The 25909-nt window shown below is 36.2% G+C and overlaps 1 protein-coding gene across 3 annotated transcripts; it reads left to right on the top strand.

Annotated features, from left to right (window-relative positions):
- Window positions 1-4122: 4122 nt before the first annotated feature.
- Window positions 4123-25889, top strand: LOC140745355 (eukaryotic translation initiation factor 2-alpha kinase). Of its 3 annotated transcripts, none has more exons than XM_073077142.1 (15): window positions 4123-4426; window positions 5769-5886; window positions 6207-6357; window positions 9830-10007; window positions 10594-10753; window positions 11362-11502; window positions 12847-13039; window positions 13563-14025; window positions 14617-14757; window positions 15535-15714; window positions 16436-16682; window positions 17472-17648; window positions 18448-18667; window positions 19767-19960; window positions 21022-25889. In XM_073077142.1, exons 1-15 carry the CDS (start codon window positions 4281-4283, stop codon window positions 21157-21159), a joined length of 2847 nt encoding a protein of 948 aa, XP_072933243.1. In that variant the 5' UTR covers window positions 4123-4280; the 3' UTR covers window positions 21160-25889. The 3 variants fall into 3 exon arrangements, with proteins under 3 accessions (XP_072933243.1, XP_072933242.1, XP_072933240.1); XM_073077141.1 differs by having other exon boundaries at window positions 16409-16682; window positions 17475-17648; XM_073077139.1 differs by having other exon boundaries at window positions 16409-16682.
- The last annotated feature ends 20 nt before the right edge of the window (window positions 25890-25909 follow it).

Genomic DNA, 25909 nt, shown 5'->3' with positions numbered 1-25909 from the left:
ACACGCAGTTAACGAAAGAAGATGAAGAGAGCTGAATTTCTCAAAAAATCTAAAACAATTGATAGTGCAAAAACGGTGACACTTTTACTAAGGTAATTTTTTTTTCCCAGAGAGGTCAGACCCTCACCTATGTTCTCCCCAAGTTTGTCGTGGTACTTACGGGACACCCTGTATATAGCCCATTATGTTTGATTGGATTCATTTGGTGATTGGGATGAACAAAATAATGTCTTTAAAAGTTACGAAACAGCCACATTGTTCAAAAACCATGAAAGAATAATTGTGTACAGAGTATGAGTTCGCTAAGAAAAGTTAATTTGTTAGATGTTTACTTCATTCTGATTTTAAAGGGGCAGAATCAGTATGGTTTAAGGGTTTATCGGGGTTTATACCAACGCATCTGTGATCGGCGTTTAGTAGAACCCATTATTCCATATATAGTTCCTTAACACATGTGTATTACTCTTATATATAATATCCGAAAAAAGAACTTATCCTCTGTACATAATTAATTAATTATCATCGTAAATAATGAATTTAAATAACATTTAAATCAATTCAACGATATCATATCTATTTTGTAAATGTATTTTATCTAATTGACGTTTTAATCTGTAGATCAAACTTTTCTAATTTTTAATTGGTGGAACACCATATAGGCTTAGGGTGTTTTAACATAGGACAAAGGAGATAGGCGTTTAAATAATTAGGTTTTTTAAATTCTTAAATTGACACCGCAGACTTCCGCCTTTTTGACATAATCTCTATATAGTCTGTGGTATCGTCGGGTATTTCGGGTAAAAATACCTGTGAAAAAAAACCGTATCAGTGAAGTTTTTTTCTACAGGTGACAATACTGATTATGATGGGTGTGGTAACCGCATGACTTTCTGGTGTAATATTAGGCAATTTTATATATGTTTTAGGAAAAATAAAAATAATTTTGTTGGGGTAAACTTTGTTAAAATTATTCTACAAAAGGCGGTTAAAATTATTCTACACAGTTTCATATATAAACCATTTTCAACAACTTTCATAAATAAATTGATCAAAAACTAAAATATTTTTTTTTATTATAGTAACGATATTTATTTATACGCCTATCTTCATGTTTCTAAGAATCACATACTTAATTCTAAGTACCTAATGATTTTGTAGTTTTTAGGTGAAATTAATATTTTAATACTATAATTAATAAATTCATCGAGATTGCCATGAACCGTAAATTTGAACTGTGATTTTGCTATGTTCAAAAATATAATTGAATGATATAATTTATTGTAAATATTTTATTTTTTATTAATATTTTTTTTTTATTTTAATCCTATTAACAATAAGGATAGTGTGTTTTGAACAATGATTTTGTATTTGTGTTGATTAAATTTCGCCTTTAATAATTAAATGGAGATTTTCATATGAATCGAACTATTTTAGAACATTATAGGGTAATTTTAGTTTACGACTTAATCTTTTCAAAATATTAAATTTGTTTTGTCATTAACAATTTTGTTATTATCGTTTGACGATTATTATCTGTTGTGGTGCAATTGTATTTCTTTTTGTCTAATTTTAAAAGGGCTTATTTTTTTTCTTAAATATCGATAAGAGGAAATACATGATTTTCTATTAACAATTATTTAGAGGGAAATCTGTATCAATCGTTTCTCCTATATAAGAGAAGAATCTTATCAAATCATCTCATGAGATAAATTGGTAAGACATCAGTGCAATAGACTGTGTGATAAAGAAAAATAGTAATTTTGGCAGATTTTTTGTTCCTACTACTTTGTTTTATAATTTTTCCCGAAAATGAAGCAAATTATTTAAAGTACGAATATTAAAACTATGCTGATTTGAAAACTGGTTAAACGTTTAAAAACTATCAATATTAGTATACAAACAACTATGTGATTCGACTATGTCTACATATCAATTTTTATAAAATATAATATTGCCTAGTTCTGTGCGTATTTGAAATTATACACTTGCTTTAACGGTGCGGTAGAATATTGCATAATCCTTCTAATTCTGTATCCGTTGCCAGTATTGGGACAATAATAATAAAATTCATTTATTTTCTCTCACAAGTAATGGTTTGACGACGACGACTTAGCTTTATGTTCCGCGATATACTTAACAGATATACAACTAGACATTTCCGCAAACAAGTCTTGTTTCCTTCCTTATAGATATTTATTGCTGCAATTTTCAGATCGGCAAAGTTATAATATTCTAATAATATCTGTCCCCTATAATGTAGAACGTCCTTATCCGTCCAAGGATGTAATGGTATGCAATTAGTGACCTTATGTAGTGCGCTTTATATATTATGTATATAATTACAATTATATTATATAGTATATAGGCATAGAGAAATGTATATTCTTTCACTTGTAAAATTATAAGCATATTATGTATTGTTTTTTTATGTATTTTGTAAGATGCGTTTTTAAAGTTATATATAAATCTAATGTCTTATATGTGAATTCTATATTCGAGCACTTAATAAGTGATAATCATACCAGTGTTTGTCGTGTTTGTAGACAAAGTAATCAAATAGACTGCTAATGCAAATAATTTTTCATAATAGCACTGATGTAATATCAGGTACCAACAACGTATTTAAAGTCAATTGTTGTTTACAATCAGCGTACAATTAAATTGAATTAGAGTACATTTACATTGCATGGAGAATTGGTATAAATTAGGAGTCTATTTGGTTATTCTTTCTATGGTCATGGCATTATATTTTGTTATGTGATATTTTATAAGGGCGCCGTTTTGGGACACTTTAAAAAATACAGATTTCATGGCATATTATGAGAGTTGTTATCATTGTAAATTCTCATTTTTTACTTGGAGCTAATTCACTATCTTGTATCAATATTAATAGTATATTGTTATTGTTACATAGACTGCAATGGTCACAATGAAATATGCTAATTACCGTGTTATTTTGAATAAGCATTTAATACATAGTTGTATCAGCTTTGTCTCAGGATATAAAGTTTATACATATGTTATATTTTCATTTCATATGTGTTTGTAAATAGTGTACAGTACATACAATTAATATGATTATATTAATTATTACAGTCCCAACTTTAAATGTATTACATTGCATTATTACAATTACTACAATTTTACTGATGTAGAACACACATATATTTTTCTACAAATAAATGATATAGCTCCATTTATTTTCATTATTTTCAATAATGCTTTGCCATAAAAAATGTTTTACCATAATTGTGAATTTTTACGTATACTTGCCAGCATAAAAAATAATTATTTCAAAAAATTATTAGTGAATGTGAACGTCGATTTTGTGGCGGATTTTATTTGCACAATGTTTCATAAATTGTACTAATATTTTAGAAGAATTTTACATACTTAAGAAATAAAATTAGAGAAAGAAATACCTTTTAATTTGTCTTTTATTTTATGTTAAAAACCATTACCCCAACCAGTTTATATAAACTGATTGGGGATTGAAAGCTATCTATATAGATAGCTTACAGTTTGCTTGAATGGATTCATCAAAGTTCTGCAGTTTTGGTCTCAAACTATAGCCCGATCTATAATTTGCGGCAGCTCTCATGCTAAAGTGAAAGACTTCTATCTTTACTGAACCAAAATATTGCGAATTTCATTCTTATTTTAAAAAGTCCTTTCTAAAGTACTTGCATGGGCAATTAGAATATTGTAAAGCCCTTCGTGGTCGGATCTGGTGGACCCATAGTTATGCCTTTTTCTATCCTTAGCATAAGAACTGCTGACGCTGTGATATGTTTCAGGAAAATGATAAGGGGGAGACAATAACACGAGGTATTCCAAATTAGTCATGGTTTATCTATAACTAAACCTTAACTAGGGCTCCTATTCCACATTGGGTTGCTTATTTATGGCATGTCCATTTCATAAAATAGTTTTCTACAAATATGTCCTAAGGATAACTCGTTACTCCCTGAGTAATTATTATTTACTCTTTGGTTACATCACACGTACCTTAGATTTAAAAATATAAATAATAACACCAATAAAATACAAAAAATGGCAATATTGCTACTTTTTATCACGTATAACTGTCAAAAAATGTCTATTTGACTTGACGTTGACATTTTTGTGACAGTTTACGTGGAAGTGCGCTAGTGAACGATTGTGGTTGATCTGTGCAGGCCCGGGCTAGGAAATTCGTAATTCGAGACCAAGTTTCGTAATAAAAATAAACATCCATTAATTGGGTTTGAGATGACCGCATATAATTTTGCAATAATAATATGTCGGGCTCGTATTGGAGGGTGATAGCCGTAAAGGCTGTATTTGTGTTAACATGTTTTGTTTCTTATCTACGAGCCGAGGATACCTTGCAGGAGTTGCCGTTTTGTAATCCGCACACCGAAAAAGATGCATCAGCTATCGACGAGTGAGTTTCTATAGCCTTTTAAACCCATACGACGAAAATAATAGACATATTTTACGTACATAATCTGGCATTGTTTTTCTTAACTAATTAACGGTGTTTGCTTACTGTATGTATTCATGTTGTCTTTACAGTCAGGTTCGGTCATGTACACACATGTTCAGAATAGAAATACCTAGAATTTTCTATCTTTCACTCTGTTCTTATGTCTTCCAAACTCTTCTGTATTTTGATATATTTTACCCAAATAAATCCAATCATTTGACCTTGATAACTTATCAATGAATTAACATAACTGTAATTAGCAAAACAGTACACAAAATCATGTGATTTTATAATACAACTTTGTTGAAAATTTTTTAAACTCATATAGGCATATATTAGCTTGAAACAAAATGATATTAATTTGTTTTAAAATTTAAAACACAAAGCTTATCATGACAGGTGTTATGACAATTGAATAACATTAGAAAGGTGATTACCGCTTCAAGAATAAAGTACTGTTTTTTTTTAATAACATTCCTAAGAGATGCCAATAAAATAATAATTTAGTAATCTGTTATAAATAATGATTGATAATGTTAAGTAATTATCAACAGTGTTATTGGCATGTTACACATCAATTATAAAAAAAGATGAGCTTTATTTGAAGTTGAATTTAATGAATTATTTAATTAGTTTAATTGCCATCAGGTGAACTGCATGCTCGTCTCACTCCCATATTATATATATATATATACAAATTATATATATATATAATATTATATATATATATATATATATATATATATATATATATATATATATATATATATAATATGGAAAGTAATTGTACTTAATATCCTGACACCATTACATAGTTTAACAAACTTTGAATGGGCCTAATGTGGCCGTTTACTTTAATGGGGCATCCATTAATAGGGCTGTTTTACCCAATCCAGTACCATTCCATAGATCTTGGATGCTGTATTTAATTGGATTGATGATGATCAAAAGGCAAATGAAATTAAGACAATGTTTGAATCTGCAATTTATTTTAAAATCCTATGTTAATATAAATAATGTAATGCTTGTCATATTTAGCAATTTGTGGTTTAGAATAGGTAGAGTTGTAGTTGCTTGGTAATCTGAAAAAAAAATTAAATATATTGAAACAATAGTTTTGACGACCCGTGTGGCGGACCGGCCACCATATCGGTCTGAAGCACAAAGGGTCCCGGGTTTGATCCTTGGCCAGACAGATATCTAAATGATGAATTTAGATTTCTGTTTCTGGGTGTTTGTGTATTTGTCTGTATGATGTGATAAAGAAATTCTTCAATTGTGTTTTTATTTTGTTTTGCAGCTTAGTAATAGTGAGCACTCTTGATGGCAAGTTGACTGCGTTGTCCACAGCCAATGGAATCAAGTCGTGGGTGGTGGAGACACAGCCTTTGCTGTCCTCAAACCTGCATCATGTTGAGGTAAAAATCACTTTTAATACTCTGATTTAGCTGTCTTATACTATAAAACTAACTGAGTATTTTCCTCATTTAAGACATACTTTCTGTTAACGCTTAATCCCTTGGGAATGGTACTGTTTTTCTGGATAAAAGGTACCATATCTCCTTTTCTGAACGCCGGACAATGTGTAGTTGAGGCAAATAAACAAAGCAACTCACATTTGTAAGATTAGTTAGGATGAAATATTAAGTTGTTGAGGATAGTTCAACATATCCATAGTACGATCAATGTATTAATAAATTTTAAGGTACAACTTCTAAACACTAGATTATTATTACAGCTCACATCTGGTGGCAAATGGGTGCGCCTCATACCATCGCTGCGAGGTACGCTGTACAGTCTCAGCGGCGACAGCATTGAACCTCTGCCATTTGATGCAGAGCAGCTGCTGTCCTCATCGTTCAAATACTCTGATGACCTAGTGATAGCTGGTATGATATGAGTCTTTTTTACTAAGTGTGTGAAGACTCTTTCTGATAAAGAGACTAAGGTGGTAGAACCCTTTGTGGTTTGACTCCGGCGGCACCACCGTCACACCTATTTCTGCCTAATAACAGCAGTGTTAGGTGCTGCTGTGTTCCGTTTTTAAGGGTCTGGTAAGGGAGACATACTTTACTGAGGCGTTCCAGCTTAGTCCTCAGGGGTAGCGGCGCAGCTGTGGCTGACCTCAGGTAGGAGGAATATCTAATCCTATCTGGGGTTGATTACAGATGACAATGGGCGGCAGTAGCCATCAGGTGGACAGCATGCCCGTCTGCTACTCCTATATTATATTAAAAAAAAGACATTTGTTTGTAGTGTTTGTACAAGTTATTTACATTTATTGATTTATAATAGGAGGAAAGTGAGGTAATAGTGTGGGTGATTCATACATACAAGGACACTAATACTTAACATAAAATAATAATCATTACCTCAAAAGTGACACAAGCCAAAAAGCAGTGATAGCCTAGTCACTAGGCTATCACTGCTTTTTACTGCTAGGCCCTAGTGGTTAAGAAACATTGCCTTTCGATGGAGGGGTCTGAGGTTCAAATCCCAGGCACACACCTCTGATTTTTCAAAGTTATGTGCATATTCGAAATTAATTGTCACTTGCTTAAACGGTGAAGGTAAACAACGTGAGAAAACCTGCACACCTGAGGGAATTATTAAAAAAACATCTCAGAGGTATGTGAAGTCTATCAATACTCAAATAGCCAGCATGCTGGACTATGACCTATTCCTTCTCACTCTGAGAGGAGGTCCAGGCCCAGCAGTGAAACAATTATGGGTTGTATATAATGACTGATGATGTGCATAGACTAAAGAATAAGGCTTTCAAGTTCAGTGACCTCAATATACTATATTATGTACGAGTACATATAAGTTTAATTTTTTTAGTTTCATTTGTGTAACAGACTTCAAAATTTTTTCTAAAATCTATTTTCATCCTTCATACTTATATTGTCACTGGAAAGGCAAATAGACTAACGTGCAAAGGAACCGCTTTGTGTGTTAGTATTTTTGCCTTTCCAGTGAGGATATGTAATTATTAAATAAGAGAATGTATGAAACCTAATTAACGTCATTAAAGTATACGTATAAATACAAAGTGAAACAACAAATTTACAATGTATAAATCAGACAGGTGCAAATATATGTCTAAAGGATTTTGTTCTAGATAACTTGAACAAATTTACTTTAACATGGTTGTCAAAGTGCCTTCAATGTAACATAATATGACAAGTTTGAAGCTATTACGTGGATTTGTTTGGTTTGTTGTATTTACATAAAGATAATATTATTTGTGCAAAGTAGTAGGACGGTTTTTTAAAAAGAGTAGTATACACAAGATAGTGTTATCTTGTACTCGACATTTTAATTATTATATGAATATCTAATTTAGGCTTATTCCAATTGAACTATTGTTCTGTTTTAAAAAATAGAAATAAATACATAATGACTCAATTAATAAATATATAGTTATGTGGCCGTAAATTGTTATATGACTCAATATATTCTTTTCCTTCTTATGTCACAGTATAGCTTCACAACAACACAGTAATATAAAAATATTAACTTTTGGTTTTCTATAACAGACTGAGTCACATCTGTTTCTAAAATAATCGTGTATTAAAAATATAATGTTTTTCTTTTGGGTTGACTATGAAATTCCGTACTAAGATTACATCAGCCATCGGCAACATTTTTGACTACACGGGCTACATAATAGGTACATCAGTTAATGGCGACAATGGCGACAGAATTACTTGGCTACTCTTTATTCGCCGGTCGTCAGGTATAGTTTGCGCCAAACTTCAAGTCCGCTCTGAAGTTGTTGCACGCAGGTGTAGTCAGACAGCCAATGGGGTTGAACGCAAGTACAAGCATATACTCCGTAGCAACAATAAGGGCTCACTAACGCAACTATCAGTGTTGCCAACTCTCAAAAATATTTATCCCTAAACTGAAGTCGAAACCCCCTATAATTGCATTAATTATTTGAAAATTCCCCTAAAAATATATTACACTTTTTTTTTGGGATGCCGTGCCAGCTTATGACCCGTTTCCCGTTTTTTTTTTTTTTTTTTAGTCCCGCCGTGCCGGCTCAGAACATGTTTGTTTTGGACGCCGTGCAAGCTTATGAAACGTTTCCCGTTTTTTTTTTTTTTTTTTTTGCTCGCCGCGCCTTTACAAAAGCCCCTAAAAATACCCCTAGACATATAAAACCCCTAGAAAAATCCCATACCACTCATTTACCCCCTAAATCTGGGGGGAAAACCCCTAAGTTGGCAACCGTGGCAACTATATACCCGTGGGCGAGAGCGGGCAGCGGAGGGTGCCGGGGGGTCCCCGCACTGTCTTTGTCAAATTAATATCTACAATTTGCTGTTGCGACACAACTAGGGGTGTGCGAATAATTCGAACTTACGAATTATTCGTTCCGAATCGATATTTAATATTCGATTCGAAACTCGAATCGAATAATTCGAAAATTCGAATTATTCGAAAGTTCCCGAATAATTCGAAAAATTTCGAATAATTCGAAAATTTTCGAATAATCCGAAAATTTTTGAATAATTCGAATTTTTTCAGGGTTTCTTATATTCAATTTTCGAATAAAAATTTAACAGTCAATATACATTTTATTTAAACCATATAGTTACACAAATAGAACAATTAATATAGTTTTTTTTTTAAATAATGAAATAATAAAAATTGAAATTTGGGGATGATCCTATTCTTGTAATGTTAATAAATAACTTATAAAAAAATGGATGGTAAAAATATTGTTTGCCTTTTTTTACGGCACTTCAAAAAATTACCTGAAATTCATGCTTCTAGACTAGAATACCCCCTTAATTCGCGAATTATTCGAAAACTTTCGAATTATTCGAAATTTTTACGAATTATTCGAAAGTTTTCGAATTATTCGAAATTTTTCGAATTATTCGAAGAATTTCGATTAATTCGAATTATTCGATTCGAATTTCGAATCGAATATTGATATTCGATTCGATTCGATTCGAACGATATTCGCACACCCCTAGACACAACACATTTCTATATTCAGAATGGACTAGCATATTGGCGCGGACTCTACAAAGATTAATTTATATTTGTACGTATGGCCCACGGGCCGTAAGTTGCCGATCGCTGGTTTATACAAATCTGCTACATTATTTTGAAATTTATTCAGGATTCTTATTGTTACATATTCCCGTGCTTTGTGTTAACCTTTTTTTTGGTCACAATTCTGAGCATGGGTTTCTTTTCAGAAAGGCTTAGGCCATAGTCCATAGTCCACCAAGCTGGTCAAATGCAAATTGTTATTGTTAGTTTTCTCACCAAAATAAACACTAAAATCAGCATATGTTAACAAGTGAACCGCCTGATATGACCTGATTTCTGGATCGGCAGGTGCCCGCGAGACCCTGTGGCTGGGCGTCGACAGCAAGACCGGCGCCGTGATATACGAGTGCGGCTCGAGCGGTTGCAATAGCGAGCAGCAGACGGCGCGCGTCGGCCGCGACGTGCTCGTGCTGCGGCGGCACTCCAGCACCGTGCGCGCGCTCGACCCGCGCTCCGGCGCCGAGAAGTGAGTGCCGCAGTGTGTACCCCGCCCGGGCTCTGTACACAGTCGGAAGGCGTTGCGATGTGCGAGTGCCGGGCGAGCGGCTGCAACGGCGAAATAGTAGTGCCTTACGCGCACGTGCAAATACAAACGCATACACACACGCACACATACTTAGAGGCTATTGTGTACAGCCCAGGCATGACTGCCTAGCCTGGAGGAAGATCATCCTACGTCAAATATATTAATATAACTTGAAAAACACATCTTTCATTCCAAAGATATAATATCTGGAATCAGACAAACAAAGAGACAACCTGATAAAATTTTAAAAACAATAAAATCACTACTACTCCATTTTGAAACATCTTCCACATAAATGTAATCTTAGGTAAACTTCAACCCACCCTGCTTCTTTGAATTCGAAAGGTTTTCTTGAGAGTTTTTAAGTCATCACTCCAAACGCTGGGAGGGTGATTATTTACTTGTGTCTTACTATAATTTACATAATTAAATAGTTTTTAAGTGATCCTCCAAACGCTTAGAGTGTCACTATTTGCTCATGTCCTACTATTAATAATTAATCTAAAACATATTACGTTCCTCACAGATGGAACTTCAGCGTAGCGGAGCACCAGCTGGCGCTGAGCCGGCGCGAGTGCGTGGGGCCGAGCGCGCCGCCCAGCGCCGTGGCGGTGGCCATCGCGCTGCCCGAGGGCGTGGTGGCGGTTCGACACCCGGAGACCCAAGCGCTGCTGTGGCAACAGAAGGTCGGTTAATGTGATGAATAAAATTAACTGTAGAGAAAAAAAACTCAAGAGATGTGATAATAATAGAACATTTGAGTGGAATAATTCATTAATTTTCATCTTCTATTGTGGTTGTCCTTTTAAAATGTAGACTATGATACCTTTAGCTAAAGAAAGGGAAGACAAATAACGACACCATACTCACATTCCTTGAAGCAATTTGAATTACACATGATCATAAAAAGTCAACATACATTAAAATACCCTTCTGTAACTTAAGGTAAAATGTTTAAAAATTGTCTAATTCTAACAAATAGTTATATCAAAAGTTATTGACATTCACTTCATAAAAAATATAAAAACTATAACATTAGAAACATTTTATATAATTTTATATACTTTGATATACAATGAGATTAAACTGACAATCAGCACCATACCCTGTGAGGTTTTCCCAGCTTTTTCATTTTGGAATAAATTATTCTGTCATTATCCTTTTATTTAATAAAAATATTAGTTTTTATATACAACTTATTACCGTGAATAACATTCATCCACACAATCAATACACTAAAGCCTATTCCACATTCTCGCGAGAATCTCGGCTTAACAATAGTGTATCCGTCCAGTTAGAAGCGCCGGTGGCGGACATGTGGCGGCTTCGTGGAGGGATGCTGCAGCACATGGACGTGCTGTGGGAGGCATCGCATGCGTTAGCCGAAGCGGCCCCGTCCACACCCTCGCTGTACCTCGGCGTGCATAACACACAGGTGAGTGGGAGTGAGAAAGAGAGAAAAGCCCACCAGGTGAGTGGGAGTGATGTCATATATTCAGAAGCGTCACGCTTCTACCAATAAATATAAAAAAGAAAAAAATCTAATGAAGAAAATGGACGTGTTGTGGGAAGCATTGCATGCGTAGGCCGAAGCTTCCCCTTCCATCCTGTTGCATCCTCAGCGTGCATAACCAAAGGTGAGTGGGAAAGAGAGAAGATGACGCGTGTTATATTTTCAGAAACGTAAAACCGACAAAAAAAAACATAATTGTGCTTCTATTGTTCTGGAGAGACTTGCAGCAACGTAATGGAGCTCTCAGAATGAATAACTGAAAATGACTTTGATGATGAACCGCCGACATTAACACCTCTTCCTTCTCCAGTTCTCCCACTGGTATTTGCTTCAGAAAGCCGATCAGATGCTGAACCGCAGCATGGTCCATCGAAAAAACTGAGGACGGAGTAGGATAGGGTAGGACCGTGGATTATGCCTATTGGGGATACCACGTCACAAAAAACGCGCCTCTAGACTCTACCTCGTGGGTGGTGAGGAAAAGAGTCAATAATTAATTATTATAATATTGCCAAATTAATAATTAAAAAAATTATAATAACAAGATAAAAAAAAAAAATAACTGATGACACATTATTAGTACACACGTATAATATATGTATAGTTAAGAGAGCTCAAAAATAGTACTCACTTCAGAGCGCTGTAAAACCTTAGCTATTGACCTAATAAAAAAATGTTGCTTACAAAAGTTGTTCATCAAAAAACGATCTACATAAATGGTCTGATATCATTTTTTCGTACAATGATCAAAAAAAAGTTATATGAAAATATTTTTTTTTTCTCGAATTTCTTAACATTTTCGCTTATAACTTTGTTATTTATAGTTTTACGACAAAAAGTTACTGGACCATGTTGTAGAGAATTTAATTTGCAACAAAATATGCTTATGATTTTTTTTTATCTGATAAATAGTTTAAGAGATATATCGTAAAAACCATTTCAACCCCTATTTTCAAGATGGCGGCCGTGGGAAAAGGGTGGCGACCCCACAAACTTGGTTTTAGCTTTACACTGACCCCCCCTACACTTGCAAAAAATAAAATTGCGGCCTCTAAGGCCTAAAAATGTAACATTTCAATGGACTAATACTTATTTCATAAAAAAATATTATACGATTTGGATTCCAAGATTTTCTTACCTTGTTAGTTACAAGTGAAAATTTTAGCTTGACAGCATGCTAAAATGTTAGCTATCTTCACCAATAATGTAATGTAATACAATATCACACAATACAATGTTAATGTAATACAATGTTACCCCCAACAGCTATACATCCAAGAGGGGACGCTATACGCTCGCAAGCTAGAAACAGCGGTGTCGACTCGTCCGTTGCCGTGGAAACTGAAGCAAGCGAGGCCGCTGCTCACCGACGGAGAGACCGCACTCACACCGCTGCAAGAGGACCCAGACCCAGACACACTGACGCAGGTGGCTCTGTACGGGAGTACTGGCCAGAAAGGTGCGTGGTTATATCGCTTCTTTGCAAGAAGAATGGCACAACTTAAAATTTATTTTCCTGTTTTTTTTTCCAAAATAAAATACAATATTCTACTAGCTGACCCGGCTAACGTTGTTGCCATATAAATAAAAAAATGTTAAGGGTGGACATCCCTTCTCACTTAGGGGTATGAAAAATAGATAGTAGCCAATTCTCAGGCCTAGTGAATATGCATATAAAATTTGGTGAAAATCGGTAAAGCCGTTTCGGAGGAGTACGGTAACTAACATTGTGACACGAGAATTTTATATATAAGATATAAAAAATAGCTAAAATAAATTAGATTGAAATTATCAATAAAAAAATATATAGCATATAGACATCAAAATATTTATGATGTCTATATGCTAAGTACATGATTACTTTTTAAATTGTAATCTTTTATGATTTAGATACTTAAAAACATAATTCACATAATTATTATATAATTATGTGAATTATGTTTTTGATAAAGTGTAATTCTATCATGAACATTAATCTCCAGGCAACCATGGCTTCTTCCTCTATCTACAAGACACATGCGACCAAGCGGTTCAAGTGAACGAGGATTCGATTCCCGGGCCGGACATAGTACTACCCAACATAAGCGACGACCAAGTGAACCACCACCACGTGCATGTACACGTGTACTCTCTATGGTTCTGGTGGAAAGAAGTTCTTCTTATAGCGATCAGTTCGGCGCTACTCATGAACCTCATGATATGGCCGAGGTTCTTCGCTCCAAAACTAAGGCCGTCGACGCCGTTGCCAATAAACCAAGAGAATATAGTGGTAGAGAGGTATTATGAGAGGCCTCCGTCGATCAATGCGGAGTACTGTGGGCGGTACGAAAGTGACTTCACGCCGCTGAGGTGTCTAGGGAAGGGTGGGTTTGGTGTCGTCTTTGAGGCTCGGAACAAGATTGATGATAGGCCGTATGCTGTGAAGAGGATTACTTTGCCACGGAGGTAATTTTCTACTTATTAATTGTAGTTTTTTCTTAAAACACAGTTATTTTTGAAATTATTCATGAAAGTCTAGTATTCGAAAATATAATGCAAGTGATAATACAGAGAAGAAAGATTTAACGAATGGATGCGAACTTGCTCAAAATACGAGTACTTTCGGATGGATGCAAACATTCATGAAACGTAAATTAGCTCTTACATACATACACGCAAACACCCACACACGCTTACACACTCACAAACAAATGCAAACGTGCGACACCCGCACAATAGCTAGCGTGTGCGCGCGTACACACACGCCCACACACATACACTCATGGATACGACCGCTTTGTCCGTATACTAGACATCTGTCTGTGTTTAAGTGTATAGTCCGCGCCAAAATGCTAGGCCGCTTTGAATATAGAAACGAGACAGCGCGGGACCCCCGGCACAATCCGCTGCCCGCATTCGCCCATGGATACATAACTGCGTGCGTATTTACTTGTAGTTGTGCGCAACAACTTCAGAGCGGACTAGCATTTTGGCGCCAACTATACCTAAGTTAACGCTTCCATGATCTCAATGTTAATGTAATCCCCATATCCTCAGGCAGTCAAAGCGCGAGCGGGTGCTCCGCGAGGTGCGAGCACTGGCAAAGCTGGAGCACGAGAACATCGTGCGCTACTTCAACGCCTGGCTGGAGGAGCCGCCGCCGCTCTGGCAGGAGCAGCGCGACGCGCACTGGATGCGGTCAGTACACAGTACACAGTACACACTCCCCGTGTCCTCGGGCAGTGCGGCTGGAGCGCGGGAACATCGTGCGCTACTTCAACGCCTGGCTGGAGGAGCCGCCGCCGCTCTGGCAGGAGCAGCGCGACGCGCACTGGATGCGGTCAGTACACAGTACACAGTACACACTCCCCGTGTCCTCGGGCAGTGCGGCTGGAGCGCGGGAACATCGTGCGCTACTTCAACGCCTGGCTGGAGGAGCCGCCGCCGCTCTGGCAGGAGCAGCGCGACGCGCACTGGATGCGGTCAGTACACAGTACACAGTACACACTCCCCGTGTCCTCGGGCAGTGCGGCTGGAGCGCGGGAACATCGTGCGCTACTTCAACGCCTGGCTGGAGGAGCCGCCAGTTCGTTAAAAAAATACGCTTTCTACACTCATAGCCCCATACTAGGATCCTCGATGCCGTGTGTGTCATGTAAAGATAAAAATACGGATACACAAACGACCAGTCCTAGATCAATTAGAAATCTGTTTGGCTAGAGATCGAGCCCGGAACCGGTATGGTGAGTATGGTGATCGCTCCGCTACCTGGGATCATTCATTCAAATCAAATTCATCCAGTATTTTACACTGAAAACGTGAGGCAACCTGCGTTACATTGCACAAAGATTTCGTTTCGTAGACGCACGAAGATGTAACACCACAAACATGAATCTAAATTCCCGAACCCAATTTCATCTATGTGTCAGTTAACAATACAACAATAAATAAAAATGTAATAAAACTTTATTGCAGGGAACTAGAGGGTGTGTCCGTAGCGATGTCAGAAGACTACACGTCACCGTCCCCCGCGACGCCTGTGAAAAAATCTCCGCAGAAGGGCGACAGTGTAATGCTGAACCTACATCGGAGCATCGATGACTGTGTGGACGCGCTCGACTATGAGAAGAAACTCGCTGAGCCTAAGAGACTAAGGTAATATTTATGGAAAAAAAAATTATGAGTATCTTGTTAGATCTTTTCGTTGAGGCGTCTGATCTAATAGTATTGTAAAATAATCAATGTTGTAAGTCATGGCTATATAAAGCGGGTCTTGAGGAGGTTCGCCCTCTTCCCCTTAGCATAGGATGTTTTTTTTGCCTATATAAAGTACCGAATGAGTAATAAGGTACTTCATAACAATTACTCATTAGTCTTATAGTAGGCTAGAGCCTACTATAAGACTAATGAGTTAATTAATTAGTCTTATAGTAGGCCAATTCATAAAATAAGTAATTTTACGCTAACTTAAACTGCTAAATAATCATATAAGGAAGGTAACGTCCTCCACTGCACTTCTTTGTCTTATCACATAAAGGAGTGGACACATTGTTCTTGTGTTCTATAATTAGCATAGTAGTGAAAAGAAAAAATCCTCAGACAGACTTGTGTGTTCTCGCCGACAAATTTGGGACATTATTTATCCTCGACCTCCTCCATTAACATATTTAAGGACTATATTTGTCGCCTCTTGCTCTCGATAAAATTACAACTGCCATTGCAGCACTTTTTTCATTTTCTAAGTCTTTTCGTTCGACTGATTTGGATTGCAGACCCGAAGACCGTTCGTTGACAGGCCAAATTGTTATTTCTTGTTAAATTATATCTATTCCTTTTTACTATATTTCAGATCACTAAGCTGCAACGATTCTTTCAGCATAGTGTTCGACGAGGACGCGTCCAAACAGCCGACGGACACGACGAAACACGCCAGTGACGTCACCACCTCCCACTCCAAGAACGTCGGGAGTGGGGATAACGACGACTCCTTCATAGTATTCGCGAATACTGAGGATCATTCCTGCTCTGAAGCGAGGAAGGATCTGTCTAACAGGAGGTTGGAGAAAGTGAAGGAGTGCGAGGCTTACGTTAAGACTGACAGTTCTAGTAGTGTAAAGAAAAAGGTGAGTTTATGTCATAATATTAACCCTTTATTGTCCTATTGCAAATGGGCTTTAGAATCAAAAGGACTTAAGACAAAGTCTTATGCTATTTTAAGACTGCTAGATCGATGTAACATTGTCAACGTATCACATATTTCTGCCTTAAAATTATTTCAATAATTTCTGCGTGTTTGAATGGTGTGGTATGGGAGATACTTAAACTTTTACAAGACTTTCTTACTTAAGTATCTAGGGTTCATATCTGTAACTTCACGTAGAATTTTAGGGTCATATTTGGTTAGTTTCTTGTATCCAAGAAGGTGTTTACTTACCAATTACTGTCCGATTTATAAACGTGTTTTTAAAATATCTTAGGAATATTGTGTGTAGCGATGTTGAATGACTTAAAAAGGCAACGTATTTTTAAAATACCCAATTTTTTTAAAGATACGTTTACGAATTTCCTAAAGAGGGCAAGCAGATGTCTATTAATGTAATTTATTATTATTTTATTTTTTTATAATATGGACATCTGTAATAAACCCCAGATAGGATTACATATTCTTCCCTGAGGTCGGCCACAGATGTGCCGCTAACCGTGAGAACTAAGCTGGAACGCCTCGGAAACGTATGTCTCCCTTATCACACCCTTCAAAACGGAACACAGCAACGCCTAACACTGCTGCTATTAGGCTGAAATAGGTGTGGCGGTGGTCCCGCCGGAGTCTAATCACAAATGGTTCTATCACTTTCAGTATGTAATTTATTAATTCCGTCTTTGTTTCTAATTCCTTAAATCCTGGTCCCCAGAAGGGCCACACCCGCCACTGGTCGCTGGACATGTGCGTGCGAAGTTCTGACGGCCCGAACCCTGCAATGGAGACGGGCAGCAAGATGTACCTCTACATACAGATGCAACTGTGTCGACGCGACAGTCTCCACGAGTGGCTGAGACAGAATAGGACGCACCAGTCTAGACGGGAAATGGTGAGTGATAATAGAACGTTTTGAAAAACTTTGTAATGAATGAAAAAGTATGGCATTGTGGCATTAATTCAATGTAGAAATATCAATTAAGTTAAGATAAATATAAGCTAATGTGAATGTATTACATTGCAATGCCTTAGCAGGGTACATGCATAATTATTCGAATACCCTATTTGTAACACCATAATTATGTACTGTATGCATGATCAATAAAAAATTGAATTTGGAATTATACTGTTTTCTATGATAATTGAGATTTGAGTAGGCTCAATAAGAATTCTTCTCGTTCTGAGAAATGACGCGTGCCCAGCAATGGGACTGTAATAAGTTGACGAGTAAGATTAAAGTATACTCTATGCTCTAGTACGTTTTCTTTGAAAAAAGGTCGTCGGTCAGAAATGTTCAAACCACCCATGACGCCTTCAACCACGTTTAACGATCTCTATCTAATGAACAACTAATACCGACTGTGAAACTTTGAATGCTGTTACTAACGGTTACCCGTATTCAACCTTCCGCCGTGCCAAACATTGCTTTATGTTGTAAATTATTTACAATTTAAATAAGCCACTAGACTTGACTTCATTCACATTTTATATCTCGTATAGTTGTACATAAATAAATAAAAAAAAAAAATATTTATTTGTTCCATTAATATACTACAATTTACATTTTCAAAATTGTCATTTTATCATTAGTAGCTAGGTAGATATTTGAACATACTCGTATTATTTTTATTTATAAAAAAATCACATCTGTAAAAGTAACTTGAAAATAAACAAACAAAACCCTCTTTCAGGTGAATACCCTGTTCAGTCAAATAACATCAGCGGTTGAATACGTGCACCTGGCCGGTCTGATCCACCGCGACCTCAAGCCGAGCAACATCTTCTTCGCGCTGGACGGCAAGGTGAAGGTGGGCGACTTCGGCCTCGTCACCGCCATGACGGACATGACGGACACGGCGCACGACCAGCCGCAGGAGATGGATGTGCACGCGAGGCACACGCACCGTGTTGGTGAGTTTTGTATTGTGTTGTTTATAATGCGAGTTTTTAAGCTATTGCATAGCTTTTATCGGGGGCTTTGAGCGCGGCGACCGAATCGAGAAATTCCGTAACGAAAATTCCTAACACCTTAATTCGTCAACTTGAAAACAGATGGCAGTAATACACATTTTTTTTTAATATAGGAGTAGCAGAGCAGTAGCCTGCATGCTCGTCTGCTACTCATATATTTAAAAAAAAAGACGAGCATGCTCTCCACCTGATGGTAAATGGCTACTGCCGCCCATGGACATCTGTGATCAACCCCAGATAGGATTAGATATTCCTACTTGTGGTCGGCCATATATGCGCCGCTACCCCTGAGGACTAAGCTGGAATGCATCAGAAAAGTATGTCTCCCTTACCACACTAATTCCTTAAATGTGTATTATTTATTTATTTTGCTTTTAAATAAGAGTTACAAAGTACAAACGAGAAAGCTCTGCGTAATAGGGGCTCATAGCGTCATCCAGACTTTCTAACTGGATATTGATAAAAAAGGATTTTATTTAAAACTAGCAGTCGGGCATTCATAGATGTGTATAACTACCAGAGGACTAAATTGAAATGCCTTGATCATTGAGGGTAGGTCCAAATCTACAAAAAATGTAGTATACTTGGAATCTGCGCGAAAAATATTCAATGTTAATGCTCCAAAACAAAAAAGAACTGGATCAAATATACAGTTCGATTAATTTAAAAAAAATGTAATAATTTAATAATAGTTTCAGTTTTTAAATTTCATGACAATGAAAATATCTAATCATGTTTAATAACGATTATATTTCTAAGCAATTTCATACATATTTCTTTTTGTTAAATACTTCCTAAAATTATTTTGTATCAATTTACTAAACCCGACGTCTATTTGTTACAAAATCTATGGATGAAGTTAAGAAGGTATAGTCCGCGTAAAACTGGTAGTCCGCTCTGAATATAGAAATTAATCGCGTCGCCATAGCAAATTGTATGACTACACTTGCTCGCAACAACTTCAAAGCGAACTAGCAGCTTGGCGATAACTATACCTATTATTATCTGATTAAACAGCCCTTTATTTTTTATCTTATAGGTACCCACCTATACATGTCCCCCGAGCAGCTAGTAGGTCGACCGTACAGCTATAAGGTGGACATCTACTCCCTCGGTTTAGTGCTGTTTGAATTACTTCAACCATTCGGCACAGAGTCTGAACGGATAGCCTGCCTCATGGGGCTCCGGGCTGGACACTTCCCGGAGCATTTTCAACAGCATTATCCTAATGAGGTACGCTATGTAATATTTTCTTTCTTTTTCTAATTTCTATAAAGCTTATTTATTCTATGCTTCATTCAATGCTAGGAGCTCATTCTGGGAAAAGACTCGTATGCTGTAGTGGGGCAGTAATGATTCAATGATTGTGTTTGTATTAGTTGAATTTAAATTTCGGTTTAATTTAAAATCTGTTTTTAGTTAACTTCAGTGATGCTTCCACGATGGAGGGATAAATTAAATTATAATAGATTGAAATGTTTTAAATAAGATTGCATGCGGTTATTTTTGTTATGGAATTGGCATAGCAAAAGTGACAGTGATTGCTTCTACATTATACATTCTACCTGATAGTAAGCAATCATTGTCTGTGATTTCTTACTGTGATTGCTTACTATCAGGTAGAATATACATTCTACACATTAGAATATACATTCTACCTGATAGTAAGCAATCATTGTCTGTGATTTCTTACTGTGATTGCTTACTATCAGGTAGAATATACATTCTACATATTAGAATATACATTCTACCTGATAGTAAGCAATCACTGTCTGTGATTTCTTACTGTGATTGCTTACTATCAGGTAGAATATACATTTTACCTGATAGTAAGCAATCACTGTCGCTATTAGACATTTGTTATGAAATGCAAATTATGAATTTTAATACATTTAAGTTGGTAGATCTGAGCTGTTTTTATTGTAATATAAGAGTACGCAGATGAGTACGCAGTCCCTTAGGTTTATGGCTAGTGGCTACTGCCGCCCATGGATATTTGTAATCAATCCTAGATAATATTAGATTCCTGCAAGTTCGGTCACAGATGCGCCGCTACTCCTGAGAACTAAGCTGTAATGCCTCGAAAAATATGTCTCCTTTACCATAACTTTCAAACCAGAACACAGCAGGCTAGGGTGGCTGTGGTGCAGCCGGAATCTAACCACAGAAGGTTCTAACTTGAGTTGCGAGCCATTATATCCATCGTATTTTGAACTTACTTGAATAGAGTTTTCGTACGAAGCTTGTAACAAAGTAACATAACAAGACTATTAATTAAGTGTTTTTTATTACAGACGGAGGTGCTAAAACTGATGCTGAGCGAGGACCCGTCGTCCCGGCCGACGGCGAGCGGCGTGCGAGCGCGCGCGCCGCTGTACCACGCCACGGACGAGCGCTGGCACTTCATGCTACCCGCACTCGCCGTGTGCTAACAGTAACGATATAGGAAAACTTATAGCAGAGCACCTCGGAACAGACCACCAGGAACTGACTACATAAGAACAGTTGTAGGAGAGTCCGAGGTTCGAATCCCAGGCACGCACCTCGGAATAGCCCACCAGGAATGAGCTACATAAGTAGTTCGTGGGTCCCAGGTTCGAATCACGTAGCTCGGAATTTTCAGTTGTGCGTCTTAGAAAATAGTTATTGCTATAACAATGAAAGAAGGATACTCTGAGAAGAGATGTGCCAGTAGTTCGATGGTCCGAGGTTCGCTACACGCAGCTCGGAATTTTCAAAGTTATGTGTGTTTTAAAAACTAGTTATTGCTTATTATAACGGTGAAAGAAGTATACTCTGAAAAGAGACGTGTGCTAACAGTGCAACAATAGTGAGTTGACACAGTGGATAGTAACACAATATGTGCAAGACATGGATTGAAGTTCCTTCCAAGGTGTTCGAGGCAAAAGAGCTCTTCAAAGCCGCCGATGCATTGGCGAATCCTTTGGGATTGTTGTCCATAGGCGATGTAGATTGGCGATTGCTTTCTATCGGATAGCCTTATCGTTAGGTGAACTATAACAAAACCATCGCGACACTTTTAACGTGAAGCAGTTCTGCGTAGGTAATTAGTCCATGACCACTTACCAGAATGTGTGACAGGTAGGGATGCCGAACAATCGATAGTTGACCTCGAAAATCAGGATATCGATAGGACTATCGATATATTGATAGTCGTATAGATATTCTCACTAATACCACACTATCGATAGTCTATCCCTATCGAGCGGCATCACTAGTGGCACTGAAGCCGCCATATACAAAGCATGTAGTATTTTACCACTTTTTTAAAATTGGTTCTTGCTTTGATTTTTTATATGTAGATTCGGCTTAACATCAAAGCCTTCACATATCTTAAGATAGCTCTGTTTTTTCTATAGTTATATTATAACACAAAATCACCCACACATTCCTTATAATAACTGCCAGTGACTATATTCGTATATATTATGTTATAAGCCCACATCAGTTGAATAAGTTCGCACGGTGCCGTCGAAATATAAACTAAAATTCTCAAGCAAACTTTGAGACAATTTATCAATTGAAATCTGTTTGCACGGAGTTCAAATTGAATTGCATGGTGTGTGTGACGTTTGGTTTCTCACAGTGTTTTACAAGAAATACTGTAAAATTATAAAAATCTGTTGAGTTTAAGGTTAACCAAATAGCGATATGATAAATCATAAAGTTTTGGTGAAAATCTATTCCTTCTGTGAAGACCCTGATTTTGTATTATTTACAGTTATCAAATAGCAAAATAGAGTACACTTTTTTGCTGTATTTCGTCCATTCTATTTCATATCAATTATTTCATTTAAAATATTTCAATAAGGACAATAAAGTTTTATTGATAGAAAGTAATTGAAATTTTTTTTTTTCGGTAACTTATTTTCTCAGTTTATAATTGAATAAGTATTAATTAAAATTGAATTCTTTACATTTAAATTTATATTCTTTTCTGTGGATTATTAAGACAATTATTAACTTATTTCACGGTTTATGCGAATACTAGTAATACTAGTAATAAATACCAGTGATATAATTTAGTTTCTAAGATAACTGGAACAGCGTGGTGGATTATGTATGTGATTTAGCGGTCTATCCCTACTACAATGAACTCCAGTGAAGTGTTAAGTGAACGAATGAATGAAATTATATTGCTACGGTCTCATTCAACAATGCTTAAGCCCGTTATTGAAAAACACAATAATAATAAATGTATACAAAGTTTTTTCCTATCACGATCGAAAAATAAAATTTGTCTACTAAAAATTTATAATTTAAATTTTTTAAATTTTGATCTATAATAGATAAAAATTTGAGTAATTTATTTAATAATAACGGGCTTTCGTTTATCATTGATTTATGATAAATTATTATTGTATGAATTGTTTTGTCTTTAACTTAATAATGTTATAATTAGGATCTTAAACCAAATTGATACTTCATAAATCACAAGAAATAGGCAAGAAATGCCAAAACAAAAAAAAAATATGAATACAATGAATAATTTGTAAGATTAGAAAAAAACTAAATTTACTTATATAGCCATTATTTTTGCGTAGGTAATAGATTTTTGTCATTTCTACTCTAATTATTAGTGTTCTTATGTCATTAATTTAATATTATGCCATGGTGTTGGGCATTTAATTTATACGTGATCTATCGAGCAGAACTTGAAATAGTCTATTCAAAATTTTAAAAAATAATATTGAAAATAGATTATTTATAGGTTATTATACAAAATAGGCTCTTTTTGAATGGTAATACATCTGCTGCCACTTAACAAGGTGTTCCGTTATGGAGAAGAATAGGACAAAGCGATGACGATGATAGGATGCTATTTTACCCGCCCATGCATATACTACGGATGTTTGTAATATGGGTGCAAGAATTATTCTACCTCGAGCCCTACCCTTTGACCTTGGCAATTCAAGAGTATTTTTTTATGAGATAGAAAAGGGAAACAGATATGTTAAGAAGCACCCCCGCTCCTGGGCATCTGTTACCGTTCATATACGCCTATTATAAATAACTTATCTATCCAACGTTTCGCCTACCAAAGACCGATTTTGACAATTTAAGTCTACTGAAAATTGTCTAATTTAAATCTTTGGTATGCTTAAAGATAGACATGGAAAAGGAATAGGGATAAAGCAGATTAATTATTTTTTAATAGCGGGTGATATAGATCGGGATGTTCTGTCAGAGAGCGATTCCTTGCTTCGGTTATATTGAGTCCTTTTAGGATATAAGTATATCTGCCATATACTGTTCAAGCTGTAAATGTTTATAGCTGTTGTAAAGCAGAAATTGTTCTACCATTATACCATTAAGCGTCCGCGCCATACTGCTAGTCCGCTCTGAATATAGAAATGAGTTGCGTCGCCATAGCAAATTATGACTACACCTGCTCGCAACAACTTCAGAGCGAATTAGCAGTTTAGCGCGGATTATAACAACTTAATTCTTAGTTTTAATGTGTCTTATATGTATTTCTTAATGTTTGTTTGAAAGCTCATTCGTTGTAAAATGGAGGCTAGAATTAAATTCGCCTTGTATGAAGCAATAATGTGTTAGCGCTACGAAAAGACTGGTATTTGAATGTTTGTATGTGTCTTTGATAGTATGTATGATGGCTTACCATTGGTATCGCTTGGGGCTTAAACATTAATGACGTTTAGGGGCAGAGGGAGTAGGATTTGTATCTCGTGACGTCAGTTTTTTATGAAGGTGGTAGAACTCTTTTTGAAAGGGCACCACCGCCACACCTAATTGTGCCTAATAATAGCTGCTGCTGTGTTCCGGTTTGAAGGAAGGCATACTTATCCGAGGTATTCGAACTTAGTTCTTTTGAGGTAGCAATATGTGGCCGACCTCAAGTAGAAATCTCATCTTATTAAGGGTTATTACATTTGTATAACCTGACATCTGTCCATAAGTGGTAGCAGTCACTTACCATCAATTGGACGGCATTCTTGTTTACTACTTGTATATTAAGAAAAAATAAATAGGATCAGTGTCCTACAAGGGATTTGCTACATATGCCATGCTACTCTTAAGTACAAAGCTGGAATGTCTCGTAAATATTGTAGATTTGTGACGTCACAACCGGGTATCACAAATTTGACTGAGATTGGGAGGCATATAAAAACTATGAAATATTCGCGACGTTATTAGTGGATGAGCCCTTATGAATTATTTAGTTATAAGCAAAAATGTAATTAAGAATTTAATTATTATTATGTGTGTTAATATGTGATAGCGTCCCCTTTTAGTCCCAGTTAATTTTACTTATAGCATACGAGGCGAATTTTGAATGACGTCACGCAATTGATATTAAGATGTAGACTCAATTCTCTCACTGTTATTAATACAGTATTTCGTGTTTATTAAAAATCGTCTCGTAAGTTAAGAGCTTATTACATTTGCGACGCGTATAAGGTCCCCTTTATACCTAGACATGCATCGTGTTGTGTCAGCCAAAAGCATATTCTAGACACACTTTTATTGAATTTACCTGCATGTATGTATCTGGGTATGTAATGGAATTTTGAATCCGTTTTTATACCCACTTTGAACGGTCAGATTAATTTAAAAATTTAAACAATTATCAGGAATCGATGACAGTACACAATTTTAATAATTTTGTCCCATTCTCTTCATCAGGATCTTCAGGATTAGGTTTTTTATTTGCGATTTTTGCGTGATGTTTATTATAATATACGAGCAGCAGACGAACACGCATTCGACCTGATGGTAAGTGGCTACAGCCGCCCATGGACATCTTGATTACAGATATGAATATTATCCGAGATAGGATAATATTCCTATCTGAGGTCGACCGCAGATGCGCTACTGTAAAGGTTTTTAAACCATATTATTCTATAAAATATTTTTATATGGCTCCTGTCGTGTCGGAAAATATAACCCGTTCGTACATATTGCATAGAAAATGTTTTTGCCTGATACGTCACATGTCTGTAGATATACATGCAGCTTGAAAGTGGCCTCGCCCGTGTGATAGGTGCAAATTAAATATTACAATTACATTATACATTTTAGAATATCGATACATATTGATAATTGAGATGTTTAAGTCCTATGTGCTATGTTATGTTGTAAATATGTGTAAGTAGAATAAATATTTTTTTATAAATAAGATGTCTATTATTTATACAT

The sequence above is a fragment of the Epargyreus clarus genome, unplaced genomic scaffold, assembly GCF_041222505.1.
Source record: "Epargyreus clarus isolate Ecla_fem2 unplaced genomic scaffold, WU_Ecla_fem_2.2 ptg000010l, whole genome shotgun sequence".
Lineage (NCBI taxonomy): Eukaryota > Metazoa > Arthropoda > Insecta > Lepidoptera > Hesperiidae > Epargyreus > Epargyreus clarus.
The sequence above is the reverse complement of the archived record's forward strand: the minus strand, read 5'-3'. Positions and strand labels throughout refer to the sequence as shown.